Genomic DNA, 26089 nt, shown 5'->3' on the forward strand with positions numbered 1-26089 from the left:
ATGCTGACCATCTACAGCAGCAGATTTTTAGAGTGACAAGTAGCCTAGGAGTTAGAGGGTTGTAAAACCAAAATTATGCTCTAATGGGCTGACTGTGAAATATAAGTTGATGTGTTCTTGAGCAAGGTACTAACAGACAGGCATGTACCAAACACAGCCTACTAAATAGTGTGAATTATTTAACTCTTCTCAATTATTTAACCCATGACCCTATATGCCTGACCCATGACCCTATATGCCTGACCCATGACCCTATATGCCTGACCCATGACCCTATATGCCTGACCCTCGACCCTATATGCTCTGACCCAGAAGGACACAGATTATGTCCAATAGAAAGATATGGATTGAACTGATGGTAGCAGGTGAAAAATCTGTCAGTGTGCCATTGAGCAATAAACCTAATGAACCTAATTTCTTCACATAAGATGCTCTAGAGAAAAACTCCTGCAAAATGTCTACCGTGTCAAATGGAAAAGCTAAGTTGGTTTCTTGCTTATCAGAAGTGCTGATTATGTGAGTTAGTCTACAGACTGTAGTCACTGATCTGTACAGAACGTAGGAGTGCAGTGAGAGAAAGGATTTTGAACCTGTGACCTTGGTTATGGTAGACTGATGGTCACACACAATGTTCTATTCATTTTATTTCTAAGTTGTGGAGCAGCAAACCCTATTTTGCAAACGTTGGAAATGGGACGGACACTTTTGAGAGAAAGTTTGTACAGATAAGACACGTTCATGACCAATCACACAATCAAACTGTCGGGAGGATAGCTGGAGATGAAAGACAATGAAATACACTCTTTGTAGCCCGTATCTGTTATAAAGCGCATTTATAACAGTGGTATTAGCCATCTATAAAAACTGACATGGTGTTGTTTTCTGGTGACATCTCTTTCCCAGGCTGGGAGATCATCCTCCCTCCCTCCCTTTCTCCTCTCTTCCCTCTTTCCTTTCCTTTCCTTTCCTTTCCTTTCCTCCACACTACCCCTTTTCCCTCTCCATGTGTCTATATCATTAGGTCAACGTGACCTCTGACCTGCTGGTCTGAAACCCTTTCACACCCTGAAGTGCCCTGGTCCACCACAAACACAACCTTTGTCCAACAGACATTCCTCTAACTACCACTTGAGTCTGTCTGGGAGACAAGCTCGTGGCCCCAACGGCACACTATTCCCTATGTAGTGAACTCATTGTGACCACCAGAGACCTATGGGGGAGAGCACTACCTAGGGAACTAGGTTTCATTCAGGAAACATTCTGAGGGCCATGATTCCTGTATCCTAGCCTGGTTCAAGATCAGTTTGTACTGTATAGTCCACTCCTGTTGTCAGTTGAATTGCTACACAGCAGACCTGGGACCAAGCTGGGTAGCGCATGTCTTCTTTTATGCTCACCTCATACAGGCGGCACAAACGTGACATAACACCTGACATAACTATCTTAAGCGACCGTGTGTAGATATTCAGTTCCCAGAGCCTTCAACACTCACACAATGGAGGGTTTTTAATGACGACTTCAGATGAGAGCACTCATAAAGTCCAAACAGGCAAGCACAACAGTGGTGCCTTGCAACCCATAATGTATTACTTGTGAACCTTGGTGATCTAATGGTGTTGGTTTGTTGTCATGCCAGACATAGTTAGGACTTTGCTTTATTGTCCTGGAGACAGGGCTGTTGAGCAGGAAAGTCAACGTGGAAGGGAGGCTAGCGGGGAGGGGAGGAGCTAGGGACTTGTGTTAATTGTCACTTACCAGGTTACTGAGGTGTTTGTCAGTTAGCAGGTTACTGAGGTGTTTGTCACTTACCAGGTTACTGAGGTGTTTGTCAGTTAGCAGGTTACTGAGGTGTTTGTCAGTTAGCAGGTTACTGAGGTGTTTGTCAGTTAGCAGGTTACTGAGGTGTTTATTGTAAGTTAGCAGGTTACTGAGGTGTTTGTCAGTTAGCAGGTTACTGAGGTGTTTGTCAGTTAGCAGGTTACTGAGGTGTTTGTCAGTTAGCAGGTTACTGAGGTGTTTGTCAGTTAGCAGGTTACTGAGGTGTTTATTGTAAGTTAGCAGGTTACTGAGGTGTTTGTCAGTTAGCAGGTTACTGAGGTGTTTGTCAGTTAGCAGGTTACTGAGGTGTTTATTGTCAGTTAGCAGGTTACTGAGGTGTTTATTGTAAGTTAGCAGGTTACTGAGGTGTTTGTGAGTTAGCAGGTTACTGAGGTGTTTATTGTAAGTTAGCAGGTAACTGAGGTGTTTATTGTCAGTTAGCAGGTTACTGAGGTGTTTGTCAGTTAGCAGGTTACTGAGGTGTTTATTGTAAGTTAGCAGGTTACGGAGGTGTTTATTGTCAGTTAGCAGGTTACTGAGGTGTTTATTGTAAGTTAGCAGGTTACTGAGGTGTTTATTGTCAGTTAGTGGGTTACTGAGGTGTTTATTGTCAGTTAGTGGGTTACTGAGGTGTTTATTGTCAGTTAGCAGGTTACTGAGGTGTTTATTGTCAGTTAGCAGGTTACTGAGGTGTTTATTGTCAGTTAGTGGGTTACTGAGGTGTTTATTGTCAGTTAGCAGGTTACTGAGGTGTTTATTGTCAGTTAGCAGGTTACGGAGGTGTTTATTGTCAGTTAGCAGGTTACTGAGGTGTTTATTGTAAGTTAGCAGGTTACTGAGGTGTTTATTGTCAGTTAGCAGGTTACTGAGGTGTTTATTGTCAGTTAGCAGGTTACTGAGGTGTTTATTGTCAGTTAGTGGGTTACTGAGGTGTTTATTGTCAGTTAGCAGGTTACTGAGGTGTTTATTGTCAGTTAGCAGGTTACGGAGGTGTTTATTGTCAGTTAGCAGGTTACTGAGGTGTTTATTGTAAGTTAGCAGGTTACTGAGGTGTTTATTGTCAGTTAGTGGGTTACTGAGGTGTTTATTGTCAGTTAGCAGGTTACTGAGGTGTTTATTGTCAGTTAGTGGGTTACTGAGGTGTTTATTGTCAGTTAGCAGGTTACTGAGGTGTTTATTGTCAGTTAGCAGGTTACTGAGGTGTTTATTGTCAGTTAGCAGGTTACTGAGGTGTTTATTGTCAGTTAGCAGGTTACTGAGGTGTTTATTGTCAGTTAGCAGGTTACTGAGGTGTTTATTGTCAGTTAGCAGGTTACTGACATGGCATGAAGGTATGTGACAAGCTGTCTGTGATGGACACGTACAGCTGCAGTGTAGGTTTGAATCAGGCCCACTGCTCTTTCAGCAACACCCTCTCCCTTGTGTCTTTTCTTCTTATCCAATAAAGTATAAAAAAGTCCTGGAAAAATCCAAACAATCAAATAAATCTCCTGCGGGCAGTATTTTTCCCAGCAGTTTATTAGAGGGTGTTCGTGCACTCCCCTGTGCACATGCCCAGACTGACACTCTAGTTCGGTTGCAAGGAGTGTATCCTCTCACCTCATCCCTCCCATCATCCCTGTAATTATTTGTGGTGCGGCAGGTAGACTAGTGCTTTAAAATTAACAAGAGGCAGAAAATATGCACCAAAAAAAAAACGTGTTCCTGTTCCCTTGAGCAAGGCATTATACTCTAATTACTTCTGGCAATTGCTCCAGATAAGTATGACATGTAAATTAAACATGTAATAAAAGCCATCTACTTTGGTGTCAGTGAGTAATGTTGGCAGTTAATGGCTGTAAAGATAGGTGCCGAAACAGTCTGATAACAAGAGAAATAAGTAGCTGCAGTAGTTCCCAGGATCCATCTTAGACGATAGGATCAGCTTCAGCTGTAAACCACTGAGTCTCTGCCTTCATCCCAAATAGCAGCCTAGTCCCTTGATAGGGCACTAGTTTAGACCAGGGCCTTTGGGCTGATGGAAGTCAGAGCTCTAGAGCTTTTGTTCCTGAACGTCACTGTCGGCCTGTTGTGGCCGTGGGCCGATAGTACTTGGTAATACACACACACACACAACTTTAGTACCTAGTAATTCATGATGTGACAGCTGGGAATCCTACCTCTGTGTGTCTGTCTTTATGCATCTCTCTCTCTCTCTCTCTTTCTCTCTCTCTCTCTCTACACACTTTCTCTGTCTCCCTTTGTTTATGACATCCCTCTCTTTCCCTCTCTTTGCAACTATCCTCTCTTTCTTCCTGTCTTTTTTTATGACTATCACTCCCTTTCTATCTCTCTTTACAACTCTCCCTCTATCTTTCTCTCTCTCCCGCTCTACAATAATGCCCATTTTCCTCATTATTCACAACCATCTCTCTCTTTAACCTTGTTCTTTATTACAGTCTTTTTCTGTCTTTGTGTGTGACCCTCTCTCATCTCCTCCCTCTCTTATTGGTCCACTCCCTCATCATTCACCTGTAATTGGTTGACCTGCTTTTCTGGTCAGTATTTTGTAGTCTGCTTAATGGTCTGTATTTGGTAGTCTGCTTAATGGTCTGTATTTGGTCGTCTGCTTCATGGACTGTATTTTGTAGTTTGCTTCGCGGCCTGTATTTAGTAGTCTGCTTTGTGGTCTGTATTTTGTGGTCTGGTTCGCGGTCTGTATTTGGTAGTCTGATGTGTGGTCTGTATTTTGAATGCGATTTTTGTTTCTCAGGGGTTTTTCTCTAACCTACTGTGGTCTGCTCATGGTGGCGCTGATGCAGCCGTAAACCAGTGGAGCCAGGCTAGCAGTCTGTGTGTGCACATGTGTCTAAAGGAGAGAGAGAGAGACGCAAAGGCTGAGAGTGGGGAGACGGAGAGAGTGAGGAGGAGAGGGAGAGAGTGAGGAGGAGAGGGAGAGAGTGAGGAGGAGAGGGAGAAAGAGAGAGGTGCTCAGTAAGCTAAATGCACTAACAACCTGGCTGCATCACTCTGTCACAGCTCAGACTGGTCCACAGCCAGGACACTGTCCATACAGAGGGAGGGGAACAGGGGATGTTTTGGGGGATACGGCTTCTGGGATCTGCAGGATGGATTTGTTTTGGGGGGATATGTGATTTGTTTTGAGGTGATATGGAATTTGTTTTGGGGGGATATGTGATTTGTTTTGAGGTGATATGGAATTTGTTTTGGGATGGTATGGGATTTGTTTTGTGAGGGTATGTGATTTGTTTTGGGGTGATATAGGATTTGTTTTGGGGTGATATAGGATTTGTTTTGGGGTGATAGGGGATTTGTTTTGGGGGGATATGTGATTTGTTTTGAGGTGATATGGAATTTGTTTTGGGATGGTATGGGATTTGTTTTGTGAGGGTATGTGATTTGTTTTGGGGTGATATAGGATTTGTTTTGGGGTGATATAGGATTTGTTTTGGGGTGATAGGGGATTTGTTTTGGGGTGATATGGGATTTGTTTTGTGGGGGTATGGGATTTGTTTTGGGGTGATATGGGATTTGTTTTGAGGTGATATGGGATTTGTTTTGGGGTGATATGGCTAGTTGTTGTTGTTTTGTGTGTTTTGTATGCTGTCCTCTCCCTGGCCTGATCTATTGGGACTCAGCATCACTAGCAGCCATGCCAGCACAAAGCATGCCAGGTCCACAGCGCACACACACACACACACACACACACACAGACAGACACACACACTCACACACACACAGACACACACACACACTCACATCGACACACACACACACTCACACAGACACACACTCACACACACACACACACTCACACACATTCATACACAGCTCCCTGGCTTTGAATATTCAAATCTTGTCCTATGTCCTGGTTCATCCTCTCCTCAGTGCTGCTCATTGAGTAATGAATCAACATCTACCTGTCTCTGTATATCTACCTGTCTGTATATCTACCTGCCTGTATATCTGTTTGTCTGTATATCTACCTGTCTGTATATCTGTTTGTCTGTATGTCTGCAAACCTGTTTGTCTGCGTCTGTCAGTCTTGTCTTTCTATTTGGTCTGTCTGTGGCTGGTAGCCTAGAGCACCTGACCAGCAGTTGAATCCCTGAGCTGGCAGTTATCCTGGGGGTTTGTGGTGTTCAGTCTGTCCCTTAACAAGGCAGTTATCCTGGGGGTTTGTGGTGTTCAGTCTGTCCCTTAACAAGGCAGTTATCCTGGGGTTTGTGGTGTTCAGTCTGTCCCTTAACAAGGCAGTTATCCTGGGGTTTGTGGTGTTCAGTCTGTCCCTTAACAAGGCAGTTATCCTGGGGTTTGTGGTATTCAGTCTATCCCTTAACAAGGCAGTTATATTGGGGGTTTGTGGTGTTCAGTCTATCCCTTAACAAGGCAGTTATATTGGGGGTTTGTGGTGTTCAGTCTGTCCCTTAACAAGGCAGTTATCCTGGGGTTTGTGGTGTTCAGTCTGTCCCTTAACAAGGAAGTTATCCTGGGGTTTGTGGTGTTCAGTCTGTCCCTAAACAAGGACGTTATCCTGGGGTTTGTGGTGTTCAGTCTGCCCCTAACAAGGCAGTTATATTGGGGGTTTGTGGTGTTCAGTCTATCCCTTAACAAGGCAGTTATATTGGGGGTTTGTGGTGTTCAGTCTGTCCCTTAACAAGGCAGTTATATTGGGGGTTTGTGGTGTTCAGTCTGTCCCTTAACAAGGCAGTTATATTGGGGGTTTGTGGTGTTCAGTCTGTCCCTTAACAAGGCAGTTATATTGGGGGTTTGTGGTGTTCAGTCTGTCCCTTAACAAGGCAGTTATATTGGGGGTTTGTGGTGTTCAGTCTGTCCCTTAACAAGGCAGTTATATTGGGGGTTTGTGGTGTTCAGTCTGTCCCTTAACAAGGCAGTTATATTGGGGGTTTGTGGTGTTCAGTCTGTCCCTTAACTAGGCAGTTATATTGGGGGTTTGTGGTGTTCAGTCTATCCCTTAACAAGGCAGTTATATTGGGGGTTTGTGGTGTTCAGTCTGTCCCTTAACAAGGCAGTTATATTGGGGGTTTGTGGTGTTCAGTCTATCCCTTAACAAGGCAGTTATATTGGGGGTTTGTGGTGTTCAGTCTATCCCTTAACAAGGCAGTTATCCTGGGGGTTTGAGGTGACTAATCTGAAGGGAGACAAGAAACATTATTGTTGTTGCACATAATGACTAGTGATTAGTAGATCAGTAATTATTCTGTGCAGGCCAATATTCTCTCTTCCTTTGCTCCTCTTTTCACCCCTCTCTCTCTCTTTCTCTCCCTCTCTCACACTTTCTCTCCCTCTCTCTCACACTTTCTATCACTCTCTCTCACACATTCTATCACTCTCTCTCACACTTTCTCTCCCTCTCTCACACTTTCTCTCCCTCTCTCACACTTTCTATCACTCTCTCACACTTTCTCTCCCTCTCTCACACTTACTATCACTCTCTCTCACACTTTCTATCACTCTCTCTCACACTTTCTCTCCCCCTCTCACACTTTCTATCACTCTCTCTTACACTTTCTCTCCCTCTCTCACTCTTTCTATCACTCTCTCTCCACTTACTAACATGGTAAAATAACAATCTTACTCAGATAAAGATCTACTGAATCCTTGTTTTTAAAGATATTTTATGTTGTTTCCTTAGCAGACTGTTCAAAAAGGTATTTCAGGAAATGTACACCTCCAGTTGAATAAAACTTTGAGCAGTGCAAGGAAGTGTTGTTGTTTCCAACTTCTTCTCAACCACACTGTTTAGAAAGTATTTCCTTTGGCTATGGTGACGGAGTCATTCCTTTTTTAAATTCTTTGATCTTTACAAGGTGCTGTACAAGGTGTTGTGCTAACTTGATACCAAATTCTACATCTCTTTTCAGAATTTGGTAACATTTACATTTGTGAGTTAGTTTCATATAATTTTCCAAACAATTAGTGTAGGTATTTTGGATAGAGAATTTCATCTGTTTGAGTTTTGTTGTTGATGGTCTAGTGGTTGAATGTAGCTGGTGTTTCTGGGACAACTCTTCTTACAATATTGTTCTGATAAAGACAGGCTTTGTTCTTGTCTTTGCTCTGTCAGTGATGTGATGACTAAGTCATCAGCATATAAACAGAACTTAATTTCTTTGTCTTCGAAGGTGAGTCACGGAGAGGTAGGTGGCTCCAATATGGCAACCAGTTAATTTATATAAATATTGAACAAGTTTGGACTAAGGTTACAACCTGCACTCATTGCCCCCATTCATGGCTTCTGTTTTGTCAAGCTGATTGGTCCATGATACCCCATCATAACTTAATATATTACATGTCCTGCTGGCAAATGAGACGTTTTCCTGGTTTACGCCCTCTCTGTGTTTTTGGCTTTACCTGTTTTGAGAGTCAGATAGTTCAGTAAAAATCCTGTTGCTTCTCCTACATGGGGCTTTCAGTAGGAAGGAACTTGTGTCTCAAATGAACCACTAGTCAGTACATTGTGAAGTCCTTTGGACTGAGGCTTACAGGACACTACAAAGGGATTATGGGGCCATTTGGAATAAAGAAACTATGTTCTGTTTGGGTTTAATAATGAACAAGAGGCTGTTTAATGCAGCCAACGGTTCCTCCTCCTCTTTCTCCACTATTGGTCTGCAGCCAGGGGGAGAAGGGGAGATATGGGGGAGAGAGGGGGGAGAGAGGGAGGGGGGACACATCAAAGAGCATGTGGGTACCAGATGTGCAGGTAGTTGTTGCTAGCAGCTCAACCAGAACAGCCTTGACTTCAGAATAAGTGTTATCGCAGCAGAGAAGTTAAGGACCAGAGAGAGAATTCAAACTGTGTGTCAATCAATCCTGGTCTCTGTTGATTGGTCAATGATCTCTTGGGCCCGGTCGTGTTCTGCTTAGTTAATAAGGATGCTCTGCTTTATGGCGGCGATGATATCCATGGAACAACGTTGGCTGCCGCTCCAACTAAACTGTGAGTTGAAATGTGTATCTACGTTTTATTGAGATTATATACATTGAATTGTGGTCCTGCTAACTTAATGGGCCCTTTATTTCCAGCCCAGCTACATCAGTTTGTTAGTTACCAGCTACAGTAGGGTTGTATAACCGATACATACCCCCCTCTACACACACACACACACACACACACACACACACACACACATAGACCCATACACACACACACACACACACACACTCTTCCCCAGTACAGTGGTTGGTCTGGCTGTGGCCTTGGGCCAGAATGATAGTACCAGGGACAGCACTTATTGGATATTTATAAGGATGTGTGTGTCTCTGTCCCTCTCTCTCTCTTTCTCTCTCTGTCCCCCTCTGTCTGTCCCTCTCTGTCTGTCCCTCTTTCTCTCTTTCTCTCTCTGTCTTTCTCTCTCTGTCCTTCTCTCTCTGTCCTTCTCTCTCTGTCCTTCTCTCTCTGTCCCTCTCTGTCTGTCCCTCTTTCTCTCTCTGTCCTTCTCTCTCTCTCTTTCTCTCTCTGTCCTTCTCTCTCTCTCTTTCTCTCTCTGTCCCTCTCTGTCTGTCCCTCTCTCTCTCTTTCTCTCTCTGTCCCTCTCTCTGTCCTTCTCTCTCTGTCCTTCTCTCTCTGTCCCTCTCTGTCTGTCTGGGTTTCTGTGTGTTCTGCTAGTGTGAGGTGCTGTTTGTTTGCTGGGGAAATTTGGTTGCTGTGCACATTCCATTTCTGCCAAACTCTGATCCCTATGCTTTGTGCTTGCACACACACGCACACACACACACACATATATACTGACACTTAGACATAAGCACACACACACACACAATTGGACAATGTTGTCTATTGGTCAATATGTTAAGTAGATTCTGACGTGTGTAAAGGTTTCTACTGGACCATTGGGCCTGTCTCAAGTCAATACAAGTCAGCAGAGGAAATTACTGGATTCAGAAATATGATGAAAACTCTCTCTAGGCCTACACAAATCCAGGGCTTTTAGACCTGTGAGGGAAAGAGTGTCCACTTCAGGGGATGGGAGCGGTGATTGAGAAGAGTGCACACTTCAGTGTATGGGAGTGGTGATTGAGAAGAGTGTACACTTCAGTGGATGGGAGTGATTGAGAAGAGTGTACACTTCAGTGGATGGGAGCAGTGATTGGGATGTGACCTGTGTCCTCTACCTTGCGTGAGCTGCAGTGTTTGTCTGGTGTGTTTATGAAGCCTGACTTGGTGACACAGGGTTTTACTAAGAGTTAGGAAATGAAGACTTTCTCCTCTCTCTGACCATCTGGTCTGGTAGCTACACACAGACACATAAGCACACCCACACACATAAACACACACACATAGACACACATAAAAACACACAAAGTTCTGGCTGACGGTGTAGATGGTGATGGAACAGGAAGGTGAACACACACACAAAAACACACACACACAGACAGACACACACACACAGACAGACACACACACACACACACACAGACACACACACACACACACACACACACACAGACACACACACAGAAAGTGAGGGAGGGAGGGCAGGGTTCTGGCTGACAATGTAGTTGGTGACGGAGCAGGAAGGTGGAGACACACTAGTCCTCCCTACCCCACCTCTTGTTGCCCAAGTTGCAGATGGCAATGCTCCTTTCATTGAACAACACCCTCCATGGCTAAAGAAGTCACATTACCTCAGTATTTCCAGTTAAAGATCCCCGTTTCTCTGACTCTGTCAGATAGTCGAGGCTTCCTGTTTGTGTAGGTTATACCAGAACCTCTGACATCTGACCTGTGGTCAGTCCCATCCCACCTCCTTTGACCTCTGACCTGTGGTCCTCCTGTCATCCAACACAAGTTTCTTTGGATCAGAGTATCAGCTGAACGACTAAAATGTAGATGTAAAAATTCCACAAAAAACTAATAAGTGTACAAATATCCAGTTTGTTAGATCAGATTTAGATCAGATTTCCAGAGGGTGCTCCTCTTCCATCTCTCATGTTCTGTGTTCTGTTGTCCTCTACAGCAAATCTTACCCAGTTTAAATGGAGCTGACATCATTCCTCTTATTGACTCTAAATGGCTATTGATGTCTTGTTATGACCTCTGCAACTCAACACTGACAGGTGGCAAACTAGAATGGGAATGACAAAAGGGTTAATTTACCTCAGGGAGTGAAGGTGTGGCGTAAACCAAACAAGGACAAGCAAACGGAACGGAAACTGACCTTTTCTCACACTAGTAGAGATGGTGAACTAGTCAGTGAATCATATAAGAGATCAACACAGAGGACATTGAATCATATATGGCTTTATGTGTGAATCGTTGCCCGCCTCACCCCATCAGGTCGGCTAACTGCTAGCTGGATTTGCCCCAGGTCCCAGGTCTGTGTTGCTGCCAGCATGTAGGTGTGACCGGCAGGCCCTCTGCGGTCAGCTGATTCTCTGGCAGGATGGCTGACACGTCTGGTGCCAGAGACCCGCTGGGAGGGGCCTTGGCCAGTGATGTGCCTCGCCCTGACAGGTGCCAGAGACCCGCCGGGAGGGGCCTTGGCCAGAGATGTGCCTCGCCCTGACAGGTGACAGCCAATTGGAATGGGAGCCTTGCAGGAAACAGACCTGCACTCAGTTGTTCCAGTAATTCTCTCTGTGCTCATAGAAAATGCACCTCTTTCTGTCCTGCTGATGAATTCTAGATTTATACAGTACCTATTAAGGCCCATACATGTGTGTATATCTGTATGTAAATATACACACACTGTGGGTTCAGTAGATCAAGTGTAGATATATTTACCATCCATGTCTGTTAGATATTGGGCTTCACTTACTGTAGACAGAGTGGGAGAGAGGGCGAGGAGAGGAGGATGAGGAGGAGAGAGGAGGAGAGTGGGAGATGAGAGGAAGAGGGAGGAGGGAGGAGGAGAGGAGGAGAGTAAGAGAAAAGAGGAGACTACAGAGAAGAGGGGAGTGGAGAGGAGGAAGTTGATCAGAGAGGGAGGAGAGAGGAGGAGAGGAGGAGGGTCGGCCATGTGGAAACAGCAGCTGTATCCACATGCCCCTGTCAGCACAGCTCTCTATCTGTGTGTGTATGTGTGTGTATGTGTGTGTGTGTTTATAAATATCTGTGTGGATGTGTGTCTGTATTTTTGTGTGTGTTTATGTATTTCTGTGTGTGTCTGTGCTTGGCTGTGTTATCTGTGAAGTGTTCTTTCGGTCTTGGGCAGACAAAAAACTGCTGAGTGGTGGAGGATTACCATCTTCATTCTGACACAATTCTAACTCCTGTATCTTCAGTCTGACAGGATTCCAACTCCTGTATCTTCAGTCTGACAGGATTCCAACTCCTGTATCTTCAGTCTGACAGGATTCTAAAGTCTGTATCTTCAGTCTGACAGGATTCTAACTCCTGTATCTTCTGTCTGTCAGGATTTTATCTTGTGTAACTTTTGTCTGACAGCATTCTAACTCCTGTATCTTTTGTCTGACAGGATTCTATCTCCCTTATCATCAGTCTGACTGGATTTTATGTACCATATCTTCAGCCTGACAGGATTCTTACTCCTGTTTCCATTGTTGTTTAGATACTCCCCCAGAGCCACTTGCATCAGGCTGTGTGTTAATTCAGTTAATTTACTGAGGCAGTAACCCTGGCAGTATCAGAACAGATCACAATAAGAGGACAGCACATTGGGCAGGTACAGATGGCGAGTTATATGATCTAGAGTGTGTTGTGATAACATGCTTAAATAGCACTGGTTGAACAGCACAGACACACACACACACACACAGACACGCCAACACACAGACACACCAACACACACACCAACACATGCCAACACACACACACAGACACGCCAACACACACACACACTTCGGCAGGCAGCAGCAGGCAGCATGTGTTGTTGAGACGTCCTGAAAAGCCTGAAACAAATGGTAGAACAAATGGCCCCCACCCCCCACCCCCGACCACTTACATTCCTGTTTCCTCACGGGGTCGTGATAGAACTTGTATCTCAGCTGCTCTCCACTCCAGCACCATACTGACACTCAGTCTGTCCTGTCCTTCTGTGCTCACACTGGACATTTTAGTCATTCAGCAGAGGCTCTTATCCAGATTCACAAAGAGTTTGTGCATTTATCTTGTGATAGCTCAATGGACCAGCGCACAGCCTGGTATTAGCAGGCACATCCTACCCAACAAAGTAACTATCAGCAATGGTTTTGTCAGCAGAAAGAGAGAAAACACATGTTGCAAAGTCCTGACCTCCTGTCTTGGCAAATTCGATTCTTTTTCACGTTTTATTTTTGCGATAAGTTAGGACATTCAGATCAGGAGCTTCTCAAGAATCCTATGATTAACAAATGAACGTACTGTTTTATGTAGCAACAACAGTGACCTGTCAACAGTGACCTGGCAACAGTGACCTGGCAACGTCCTTGTAGAATGACTAAACAACGGTGTAATTATTGTCATGGTGACAGCAGAATGGCAGTAGCTGCTTGTAATCCTACACCTTTTCTACACCACCTGGGCCACGTCCTGAGTCCACCCTTTTAGTGCACTGCTATAACCATGGGCCTCTTGTCTAAAGTAGTGAGCTATGTAGGAGATAGTGTGCCGTTTGGGAAGCTTGTGTGTACCATATGTTTGGTTGGTTAAGGAGTGTTTGTGCTTGCTGCCTGGCCCATCTCTTCTTCCCAAACACTCACCTCATGCCTTCAGCGACCCCTCAGTGACCTTTGGTCCACCATTTAACCCCCCCCCCTTCTAGCTCTCTTTCTCCCCCTCTCTCCCACTTCTTTCTCTCCCTGCCTCTCTTTACATCTCTTTCGCTTCCTCCTCTCACTCTCCCTGCTAACTCACTATCTCCTCCTCTCACTCTCCCTGCTAACTCACTATCTCCTCCTCTCACTCTCCCTGCTAACTCACTATCTCCTCCTCTCACTCTCCCTGCTAACTCACTATCTCCTCCTCTCACTCTCCCTGCTAACTCACTATCTCCTCCTCTCACTCTCCCTGCTAACTCACTATCTCCTCCTCTCACTCTCCCTGCTAACTCACTATCTCCTCCTCTCACTCTCCCTGCTAACTCACTATCTCCTCCTCTCACTCTCCCTGCTAACTCACTATCTCCTCCTCTCACTCTCCCTGCTAACTCACTATCTCCTCCTCTCACTCTCCCTGCTAACTCACTATCTCCTCCTCTCACTCTCCCTGCTAACTCACTATCTCCTCCTCTCACTCTCCCTGCTAACTCACTATCTCCTCCTCTCACTCTCCCTGCTAACTCACTATCTCCTCCTCTCACTCTCCCTGCTAACTCACTATCTCCTCCTCTCTCTCCCTGATTGGCTCTTCCTCTGTGGTGGTTACTCAGCATCACACCTTGCTTAGATGTACTCCTCCGGTTTAGGGGAGGAGAGACTTGTCCTTAGTATTCTGCTGTCAGATCTGTTCAACCCACACAAACAGGAAGAAGCTGCACAGATAATCATTGTTTATACTAAGTCTAGTTGACCAAGAGATATAAAACGGCCCTGTTGAGTTGTCTGGGGTGTAAAAAGCCGCTGACTCCACTACAGTGTTCAGCCATCTGGAGTTACTGGGAATACAACAGATTGTTGTTTTGCTGGATGCGGTTGAAAGTTTTGTTTAAAGAGAAGTACCAACATACATGGACTGTTTCATATTCCCCCGCCATTAGGATGAATGTGGGTTGCCATCCAGCCCGGAAGAATGTGCTATCCTCCAGTCACATGAATCAGATTATTGTGTGTTTTCTTCTGATTCGTCCATGGTATGTGTCTTTAGGTATTTTGCACTGACTGGTTTATGGTATCTCTGTCCCAAATGAAACCCTATTGACTGTATAGGCACACATAGGTTTATGTGTGTGTGTGTGTGTGTGTGTGTGTGCGTGCGTGCGTGTGTGTGTGTGTGCGTGTGATTGTTAGTGTTATGGTTAGGCCTTTTCATCTCTCCTCTCTCTTCTCTTCTGTTTCCCTGTCTGACTTCCTGCTTGATGATGCATTTCCTGCACACGTTTCCTGTTCACTTCCTGTTCCCATGCATCTCTGGGAGGTCCATGTTGGGCCTAACCCCAGATGCTTGACCAGCTTCCCCTGGTCCCCGCCAACCCATACCCGACCCATACACTTTGCCCACTACTGCTGGGCCCTAGCCAGCTCTTCTCCAGCCTCCAGGAGGTGGCGGTAAAGAGGGCGTGGTCTAAGTGGTAGTGTTGGTGTCTGGACAGGCCCCGGGCTGGTTGTTGGGGGGCTATAGGGTGTGGTAACCATGACGAGCTCTTATCATAACACATATCTGTGGCCCAGTCATGCTGTGACTGAAGGGCTTTAACGCTTCGGTGCTTCTGCTGCCTGACTGGCATTCAAACAGCGGCCGTTCATTTGAAGCTGCAGACGAGCCCCGTTTCACCCACTCCGCTGTTCTGGTTGTTGTCCTTTGTGCTTCCCGACCCGCGTTTTCCCCTTTATCTCGGATGTGATCGCCCCGATTCAGTGCTTTTGCGTTGGTGCTCCAGGTCGACTGCATGTACAAATCGCACCCCATGTCCCGCGCAACAATGCGCTGTGCGGTCAGTATTGGTGATTCAGTGCCTTGTCATGTTCAGACCCCTTTGGATGTTTTCACTACAGAAGGGCTGGTTTTTACAAGGCTTTGTTGGTGGTGTTTTTACAGAGCTCCGCCGGTGAGGACTGTTCAGTGGCGCCCCCGCCAGGCCTGTTTCGGTACTGCAGTGTGGCTGCTGATACGGCTGCATGGCCACAAGCCCAGACCACTGCAGAAACACACATGAATATATACACAACTGGGAGGTGAGAAACCCCACACACATGAATATATACACAACTGGGAGGTGAGAAACCCCACACACATGAATATATACACAACTGGGAGGTGAGAAACCCCACACACATGAATATATACACAACTGGGAGGTGAGAAACCCCACACACATGAATATATACACAACTGGGAGGTGAGAAACCCCACACACATGAATATATACACAACTGGGAGGTGAGAAACCCCACACACATGAATATATACACAACTGGGAGGTGAGAAACCCCACACACATGAATATATACACAACTGGGAGGTGAGAAACCCCACACACATGAATATATACACAACTGGGAGGTGAGAAACCCCACACACACACAACTTTACATGTTGGTATCACTAAACTTACACCAATTATTGATTTCCATACAAAAATTATCAATTTACACTAACACCTAAACCTTACTATAATGCTCATTTAAATTTTAACCTTAACCTAAAATACACTTGTTAAACATGGGTAACTTTAAACCTTGTTGTTTTTAAATGACTGGCGGTTTACTCTCCGTCAGGGCATAAATTCACTATACTTAGAAAAGAAACACGGGAGCCAGATACTGTTGTTAGAAGGCTATTTTCTTCGGTGGGGTTTAGAGATGCAGAGATGTGAGGTATTTGCAAACCGCACACACACAAATGACATTTCCCAGAATTGTGTAGGGGGAGACGACTTGGGGTACATCATGAATCTCTTGGCCTACATTTAGTCTGCTCTTTGTCACCAATCCACTGCTTGGATGTATTTTAACCATCGATTTGTTACCAATTAAAGGAGTTTAGCCAGTTTTTGTCTCAACCTGAGAGACCCCACACACATGAATATATACACAACTGGGAGGTGAGAAACCCCACACACACACAACTTTACATGTTGGTATCACTAAACTTACACCAATTATTGATTTCCATACAAAAATTATCAATTTACACTAACACCTAAACCTTGCTATAATGCTCATTTAAATTTTAACCTTAACCTAAAATACACTTGTTAAACATGGGTAACTTTAAACCTTGTTGTTTTTAAATGACTGGCGGTTTACTCTCCGTCAGGGCATAAATTCACTATACTTAGAAAAGAAACATGGGAGCCAGATACTGTTGTTAGAAGGCTATTTTCTTCGGTGGGGTTTAGAGATGCAGAGATGTGAGATATTTGCAAACCGCACACACACAAATGACATTTCCCAGAATTGTGTAGGGGGAGACGACTTGGGGTACATCATGAATCTCTTGGCCTACATTTAGTCTGCTCTTTGTCACCAATCCACTGCTTGGATGTATTTTGACCATCGATTTGTTACCAATTAAAGGAGTTTAGCCAGTTTTTGTCTCAACCTGAAAATGCTCATTGTTATCCCTCCTAGATTTTTTTTCACTTTGTCATTATGCACGTCTTTGTATTGATCAGCTGCAAAACCCCCTAATTCAATCCATTTTGGTTTCATGTTGTGACCCAAATAAGTGAATGGGTGAATACTGTTGAGAGCCACAATATTGTTTTACATCTGGTGCTCTGCACATGTTCCTGAGGGCATCTGCTGGTTCTCCATCCCCACTGGGTGTGAGGACACACACACACACACAAATACACACAGGAAGCAGACATAACATCAAGGCCTCAGAAACCCACCCCGGTCCATCATGCTGATTTCCCCTCTGACCCCTGCTCTACTCCCTGGGGGTGTTTTGTTAGGTGAGGGGTCTGTTGGGGTGCACTGAGAGCAGCGGGGTCACATGGGACACACCTGACATGGAGGTTAAAGGTCATCTCATCTCAGCGCCTGGTAAGGATTCCTTGCTTTGTATATGCCTTCTCATATTATCTGGTAGCACAAGGATAATGGATGTTAAAGGTTGGACGGGTCAGTTTCCCTTTGACCCTGTGAGGTTCCCTGCAACCATGGTGGATGTTTTTTAGGATGAGTTGCTCAGGGTGTTTTCCTCTCTCGGGTGACCGTGCTTCCCACATTCCCAGCAGGAAGTCATGGGTACTCGCTTCCTGCTGAGGGAACAGCTAGCTCCTGTCTACCGTCTGCCACCTCCCCATTTACCACATCCAAATTGTGTGTGTGTGTGTGCGCGTGTGTGTGTGTTTGTGTGTGTGTGCGTGCGTGTGTGTGTGTGTGTGTGTGTGTGTAGACGTGCTGTGTGGTAGTCAGGATGGAGGGAAGCAGTGCGTTGAGAGGATGACAGCTCTACAGGAGAGGAGACGCAGTCTACAGACCTTACTGAACAGTAGACTGGCTGAGCTACGGAGGGTCTGTCTGCAGGAGGCGGTCAGTAACGGACGGACTACAGACAAGCCTGAATGAATCACATAATAGAATCTGTCTGTTCAATAAAAGTCCAAACTTCTGACTGGTACCGTGCATCTTCATGTCTGTCTTGTGATGTACATCTGTTTGTCTGAGCAGGAGCTGACCGGGGAGATCCCTGGGGAGTTCCCCCTGGAGGCCGGGGAGAGACGTCCGTATGTACGCCGACGGGTCGCATCCTACCGTCACGGACCCAAAGCCGTGGTAAAGACAGAGGTAAAGGGACTTGACCTTTGACCCTATTTGTAAATAAAAGGGTTGAAAGGGGTCAGCCCTGTTTTGTGCCTTGTCTAATAGAGACTGTGAGAGACTCTTTCAATGAAGCCTGAATGGCAATTATTGGTGTGATTTTGTAAATATGGAGTATTTTGTTGTTGTGTAGATGGAGTGGATAATTCTGTTGTTGTGTAGATGGAGTGGATAATTCTGTTGTTGTGTAGATGGAGTGGATAACTGTTGTTGTTGTCTAGATGGAGAGGATAACTGTTGTTGTGTAGATGGAGTGGATAAGTGTTTTTGTTTTGTGGATGGAGTGGATAACTGTTGTTGTTGTGTAGATGGAGTGGATAAATGTTGTTGTGTATATGGAGTGGGTAAGTGTTGTTGTTGTGTAGATGGAGTGGATAACTGTTGTTGTTGTGTAGATGAAGTGGATAACTGTTGTTGTTGTGTAGATGGAGTGGATAACTTTTGTGTAGATGGAGTGGATAACTGTTGTTGTGTAGATGGAGTGGATAAGTGTTGTTGTTGTGTAGATGGAATGTATAAGTGTTGTTGTTGTGTAGATGGAGTGGATAACTGTTGTTGTTGTGTAGATGGAGTGGATAACTGTTGTTGTTGTGTAGATGGAGTGGATAACTGTTGTTGTGTAGATGGAGTGGATAACTCTGTTGTTGTGTAGATGGAGTGGATAACTCTGTTGTTGTGTAGATGGAGTGGATAAGTGTTGTTGTGTAGATGGAGTGGATAACTCTGTTGTTGTGTAGATGGAGTGGATAACTCTGTTGTTGTGTAGATGGAGTGGATAACTCTGTTATTGTGTAGGTGGAGTGGATAAGTGTTGTTGTGTAGATGGAGTGGATAACTGTTGTTGTGTAGATGGAGTGAATAACTCTGTTGTTGTGTAGATGGAGTGGATAACTCTGTTGTTGTGTAGATGGAGTGGATAACTGTTGTTGTGTAGATGGAGTGGATAACTCTGTTGTTGTGTAGATGGAGTGGATAACTCTGTTGTTGTGTAGATGGAGTGGATAAGTGTTGTTGTGTAGATGGAGTGGATAACTGTTGTTGTGTAGATGGAGTGAATAACTCTGTTGTTGTGTAGATGGAGTGGATAACTCTGTTGTTGTGTAGATGGAGTGGATAACTGTTGTTGTGTAGATGGAGTGGATAACTCTGTTGTTGTGTAGATGGAGTGGATAACTCTGTTGTTGTGTAGATGGAGTGGATAACTCTGTTGTTGTGTAGGTGGAGGAGGTGTGTCAGAGGAAGCCTAAGAAGACTCTGTTCAGCAGTGCCCTGAGACGACATGTAGACTCTGAACAGCACCACACACACAGCAAACGGACCGTACACAGAGGATGTCACACAGGTAATAACACACGCAGAGGATGTTACACAGGTAATAACACACACAGAGGATGTTACACAGGTAATAACACACCAAGAGGATGTCACACAGGTAATAACACACCCAGAGGATGTAACAGGGTTTGTTTTACAAACCCTGTTAAAACAAGACCTTCAGTCTCCAGATTACAAACCCTGTTAAAACAAGACCTTCAGTCTCCAGATTATAAACCCTGTTAAAACAAGGCCTTCAGTCTCCAGATTATAAACCCTGTTAAAACAAGACCTTCAGTCTCCAGATTATAAACCCTGTTAAAACAAGACCTTCAGTCTCCAGATTATAAACCCTGTTAAAACAAGACCTTCAGTCTCCAGATTATAAACCCTGTTAAAACAAGACCTTCAGTCTCCAGATTATAAACCCTGTTAAAACAAGACCTTCAGTCTCCAGATTATAAACCCTGTTAAAACAAGACCTTCAGTCTCCAGAGTATAAACCATGTTTCAAATAAAGACCTGTAAACAGGACCTGTTAGAATTGGGACACAACGATTTCATGATTATGACTTCATGGCTGCACTCTGTGAATCTGAGGTTGTTAAGTTCATTAGAAACTCTCTCCCCTCCCTGGAAAACCCAAACAGTAATCCTGGAAGGGCATGTGGAGGGAGAGGGGGAGGGAGAGGGAGAGGGGGAGGGAGAGGGGGAGGGAGATGGGGAAATTGACGGCATTGTTATGAAGTAGAGGAAGTGAGCTGAGGGCCCCTTCCTCTCATTATTACTGGACAGAGACACACACTCACAAACTCACACACACAACCATGATCTCACACATTCACACACACAACCATGATCTCACACATTCACACACACAATCATGATCTCACACACTCACACACACAATCATGATCTCACACACTCACACACACAGCCATGATCTCTAAGGAAAAGCACATGGTGACATATTGACATTCAGAGAACAGTGCTGTCAAGGTAAAGGTTACACAAGAAACAAAATGGTGCGTTGGTGTCCCTACCTGTGATCAGTCTATGGACAAAGTTTGATAGGAATCTGTGTTTTGGTTTAGTTTCCATGTTTCCAAATGGCAGCATTTAGCATTTGTGGCGCAAGTCCTATCCGAGTTCAGAGAACAATATTACTATTTTTGGCGCATCACATCCAAATTTTCCAAAAGTATCTGGAATATATTCTGAGCTTCACATTTCACATAATTTTGCATGATTTGTATGATGTGTGAAAAATGCTAATATGGAATTAGATATCTGCCAAAACGTTAAGCATACGTTATATTAGGATTGTAAGAAAATCCATACGTAAATTGGTATGATTGTAAGAAATGTCATACGTAAAACATGAAGCGTAAACATTCGATCTTTGAGCGTACACCTGTTACGATGATGACTAAAATGTCTAATTTTACAGTTCTAAAGTACGACGTCACGATCTGGAGTATTGGCTGTTTCATTTCATCCTCCCAAAAATGTAACCAAAACTTTCCGTGGGGAGTGCTCATCAAACAGACATAGGCAATGTGAACAACAGGATATGAGGGAAACCGGAAGAAGATTAAAATGTAAATGTCTCTTCTCTCTTAATGCGTGCATGGCGAAAACGGATTCCATGCACGTAATGCGTGTGTAACTGTTCTTTATTTGTGCCTAAGTTTCATCATAAAAAAATCACTTAAACTTGTAGTAATTGTATACTTGTGTAGGCCTACACACTTGTTGTGGTCTCAAATACTCATACAGTGTTGCTTTATGAGTCTTCATTCTTTACCCCTGGGTTGTTGCTGTAAGATGAGAACTTGTTAAAATACTGAATAGATAAAACAAAATGTTATGCAATCACTACAGACGTTCCAGGCCACATACAGCCATCATGAATATGATGGACAGAACATTGCTATCTAAAACCCTGTTTCCAAAAAGTGGGGATGCTGTGTAAAATGTGAATAAAAACACAATGAATGCAATGATATGCAAATATATAAACCGTATATTAAATAAAAAATAGCACAAAGACAACATATCAAATGTTGAAATTGAGACATTTTATTGTTTCTTGAAAAATATAAGCCCACTTTGAATTTGATGCCAGCAACTCGTTTGAAAAAAGATGGGACAGAGGCAACAAAAGACTGGAAAAGTTGTGTAATGCTAAAAAACTAAACCTGGTGGAATATCACACAACTAATTAGGCCAATTGGCAACAGTTCAGTAACATGATTGGATATTGAAAGATCATTCCAGAGAGGATGGGCCTGTCAGAAGTGAGGATGGGGAGGGGTTCACCACTCTGTGAAAGACTGCGTAGGTAAATAGTGCAACAATGTAAGAATAACGTTTCTCAATGTTAAATTGCTAAATGTTTGGGGATCTCATCATCTATGGTACAAAAGATTATCATTTAAAGATTCAGAGTATCCGGAGAAATCTCTTTATGCAAGTTACAAAGCCAAAAACCAATACTGGATGGCCATGATCTTCAAGTCCTCAGGCGGCACTGCATTATAAACAGACACGATTCTCTAATGGAAATCACTGGATTATAAACAGACACGATTCTCTAGTGGAAATCACTGCATTATAAACAGACACGATTCTCTAGTGGAAATCACTGCATTATAAACAGACACGATTCTCTAGTGGAAATCACTGCATTATAAACAGACACGATTCTCTAGTGGAAATCACTGCATTATAAACAGACACGATTCTCTAGTGGAAATCACTGGATTATAAACAGACACGATTCTCTAGTGGAAATCACTGCATTATAAACAGACACGATTCTCTAGTGGAAATCACTGCATTATAAACAGACACGATTCTCTAGTGGAAATCACTGCATTATAAACAGACACGATTCTCTAGTGGAAATCACTGCATTATAAACAGACACGATTCTCTAGTGGAAATCACTGGATTATAAACAGACACGATTCTCTAGTGGAAATCACTGCATTATAAACAGACACGATTCTCTAGTGGAAATCACTGCATTATAAACAGACACGATTCTCTAGTGGAAATCACTGCATTATAAACAGACACGATTCTCTAGTGGAAATCACTGCATTATAAACAGACACGATTCTCTAGTGGAAATCACTGGATTATAAACAGACACGATTCTCTAGTGGAAATCACTGGATTATAAACAGACACGATTCTCTAGTGGAAATCACTGCATTATAAACAGACACGATTCTCTAGTGGAAATCACTGCATGGACTCAAGAACACTTCTGAAAACCACTGTCTGTGAACACAGTACGTCACTGCATCCACAAATGCAAGTTAAAACTCTATCATGCAAAGAAGAAACCATGTATAAACAAGATCCAGAAACGCTGCCACCTCCTATGGGCCCGAGCTCATTTAAGATGGACTGAGGCAAAGTGCAAAACTCTTCTGTGGTCTGACAAATCAAAATTTGAAATAGTTTTTGGGATTCAGTAGTGAAAGAGACCAGGTGCTAAACTGGCCTACCTGCAGTCCAGACATGTTACCCACTGAAAACATTTGGTGCATTATGATACTAATAATATGACGAATGAGACCCCGAACTGTTGAGAAGCTGAAATCCTATATGAAGCAAGAAGTGGAATTAATTTCACTTTCAAAACTACAGCTGTTGGTCTCCTCAGTTCCCAAACGCTTACAGAGTGTTGTAAAGAGAAGAGGTGATGCAACACAGTGGTAAACATGCCCCTGTCCCAACGTTGTTGAAACATATTGCTGGCATCAAATTCAAAATGGGCATGTATTTTTCCAAAAACAATACAATTTCTTTTTTTTCAACAATTGATATGTTATCTTTGTACTATTTTCAATTAAATAGGGATAAATGATTGCACATCATTGCATTCTGTTTTTATTAGCATTTTACACAGCATCCCTTTTTTGGAAACAGGGTTGTCAATGTAATTTTTGGAAGTAGGTTTGTAAATTCCAGACTATAATATTTAAAGGGATTTCTTGACCTAAATCACTTCATTATATTTTGAAGCTCAGATGGATATTCTATCGAAGGTTATTCTGTGCCTTTGTCATTTTCACACACAAGTACTTTAATGCCTAAACTTGCCTAATGTTGTAATGTCCTTATGTGGTCTTAAAAACCAGCTATGGACTTTTATTTTTAGCATGAAATCAAGAATCGCAACACTGGTACTATCGGTCCAACTTATTGTTGCTAGCTTTACAGTTTCAAAGAGCTACGTTCGGGTCATGTCTTTGCATATGCCAGATTACTGACAAATGTTTGTACGTAGAAAAAGAAATAAATGGTGACGTAAAGTAAGCATTTAGCGTGTAAAAATTCGTAAAAGGATGCTTGTATGTTCACAGGTCTAATTTCACCCTTACTTTTCATGTTTTACATATTACTTTATTTAGGATCATACCAATTTTACGAATTTATTTTCTTAAAGATACTAACAATATGTAAACTTAACCTGTTTGCAGATATCTAACGCTATATGCTAATACATGTCCTATGGGGTTTTTGTAAGGAATGCTATGATGCTAACTTTTAGAAAACTATTCCTGGAAAACTGAAGCATGTCATGCTATGTCACACATTGATAATAAGGAGATCAATGTATCATTTTGTAATTTGGGTCTACTATCCTACTGGCCAGGCTGTGTTCTACTGCTATTGGCCAGGCTGTGTTCTACTGCTATTGGCCAGGCTGTGTTCTACTGCTATTGGCCAGGCTGTGTTCTACTGCTATTGGCCAGGCTGTGTTCTACTGCTATTGGCCAGTCTGTGTTCTACTGCTATTGGCCAGGCTGTATTCTACTGCACTGCTATTTGCAAATCTGATTTTGTATTGATGATGTCAATTCAGTGTGTGTGTGTGTGTGTTTTAATCAAAACCTTACTCTGGGTGATCCACAGATGACAGCGTCAACTCAGAAAGCAGCTCCATGTCCGACTCCACGGGTGGCCATGACAACGGTATGATCATATTTACATCACAAGAACAGCAGCCCAAGAGAACATATATCACATTTACATCACAAGGCTTCATATTATTATATATATATAGAATTATTAATTATTAGAACGTTATTACAGTTTTATTTTCATTTAATTATATTCAGTGTTACGCATTGTTTTAGTACTGTTTTAGTCCAGTTTGCTGTAGATAATTGTAAAGTATTTAATATACTTAGAATATTTTCAGTGTATTTAATTTTTTATTTTTTTCAGTAAATCAGAATGCTAGTAATGTTAAAAAGTTAACTAACTTTTAGTGTTCTTTATAACTGGGTTTGTATAGTTATAGTCCCACTATCTTAAGATGAATGAAATGTTAGTCACTCTTCTTGATTTAAATGTCTTGTCCTATCTCTCTCTGCCTGTGTAGATGAGTCTTCCGGAGGGGCCCCTGACTGTCTGTCCCCGGCGCGGCCTCGGACAGTCCCTGGCCGTGGTAACGGCAGCAGTAGCCCGGACAGCCGGCTCTGTAGGAAGCTTTCTCCTATTGAGGTCTATTACGAGATCAGGACCACCGCGCGGCGCAACTCCCTGACCAACACTGCCAGGTACACAACTACTGTAGAATCTGTAACAGGGTCAGGTAACAGGGTCAGGTAACAGGGTCAGGTAACAGGGCCAGGTAACAGGGCCAGGTAACAGGGCCAGGTAGCAGTGCCAGGTAACAGGGCCAGGTAACAGGGCCAGGTAGCAGTGCCAGGTAACAGGGCCAGGTAACAGGGCCAGGTAACAGTGCCAGGTAACAGGGCCAGGTAACAGGGCCAGGTAACAGTGCCAGGTAACAGGGCCAGGTAACATGGTCAGATAGCAGTGCCAGGTAACAGGGCCAGGTAACAGGGCCAGGTAGCAGTGCCAGGTAACAGGGCCAGGTAACAGGGCCAGGTAACAGGGCCAGGTAACAGGGCCAGGTAGCAGGGTCAGGTAACAGGGCCAGGTAACATGGTCAGGTAACATGGTCAGGTAACATGGTCAGGTAACAGGGCCAGGTAACAGGGCCAGGTAACAGGGCCAGGTAACATGGTCAGGTAACAGGGCCAGGTAACATGGTCAGGTAACAGGGCCAGGTAACAGGGCCAGGTAACAGGGCCAGGTAACAGGGCCAGGTAGCAGTGCCAGGTAACAGGGCCAGGTAACATGGTCAGGTAACAGGGCCAGGTAACAGGGCCAGGTAACAGGGCCAGGTAACATGGTCAGGTAACAGGGCCAGGTAACAGGGCCAGGTAACAGGGCCAGGTAACAGGGCCAGGTAACAGGGCCAGGTAACATGGTCAGGTAACAGGGCCAGGTAACAGGGCCAGGTAACAGGGCCAGGTAACAGTGCCAGGTAACAGGGCCAGGTAACAGTGCCAGGTAACAGGGCCAGGTAACAGGGCCAGGTAGCAGTGCCAGGTAACAGGGCCAGGTAGCAGTGCCAGGTAACAGGGCCAGGTAACAGGGCCAGGTAACAGGGCCAGGTAACAGGGCCAGGTAACAGTGCCAGGTAACAGGGCCAGGTAACAGTGCCAGGTAACAGGGCCAGGTAACA

The 26089-nt window shown here is 44.0% G+C and overlaps 1 protein-coding gene across 6 annotated transcripts in view; it reads left to right on the forward strand.

Moving 5' to 3' along the window:
* The window catches only part of si:ch211-169p10.1 (coiled-coil domain-containing protein 120), a 60045-nt gene that overhangs the window by 28076 nt on the left and 5880 nt on the right, over window positions 1-26089 (forward strand). For 2 of the 6 annotated variants that reach the window (XM_034296045.1, XM_034296044.1), the window contains exons 2-8: window positions 15479-15615; window positions 17343-17433; window positions 17789-17925; window positions 18064-18180; window positions 19432-19555; window positions 24463-24522; window positions 24935-25112. In XM_034296045.1, coding sequence (XP_034151936.1) covers window positions 15559-15615; window positions 17343-17433; window positions 17789-17925; window positions 18064-18180; window positions 19432-19555; window positions 24463-24522; window positions 24935-25112 — 764 coding nt within the window. In that variant the 5' untranslated portion in view covers window positions 15479-15558. Of the gene's footprint in view, window positions 1-8762; window positions 8783-11745; window positions 12471-14130; window positions 15375-15478; window positions 16485-17342; window positions 17434-17788; window positions 17926-18063; window positions 18181-19431; window positions 19556-24462; window positions 24523-24934; window positions 25113-26089 lie in introns of those variants that run through there. The other 4 variants (XM_034296048.1, XM_034296046.1, XM_034296047.1 and 1 more) reach the window with 4 other exon arrangements.

The sequence above is a fragment of the Esox lucius genome, chromosome 12, assembly GCF_011004845.1.
Source record: "Esox lucius isolate fEsoLuc1 chromosome 12, fEsoLuc1.pri, whole genome shotgun sequence".
Classification (NCBI taxonomy): domain Eukaryota; kingdom Metazoa; phylum Chordata; class Actinopteri; order Esociformes; family Esocidae; genus Esox; species Esox lucius.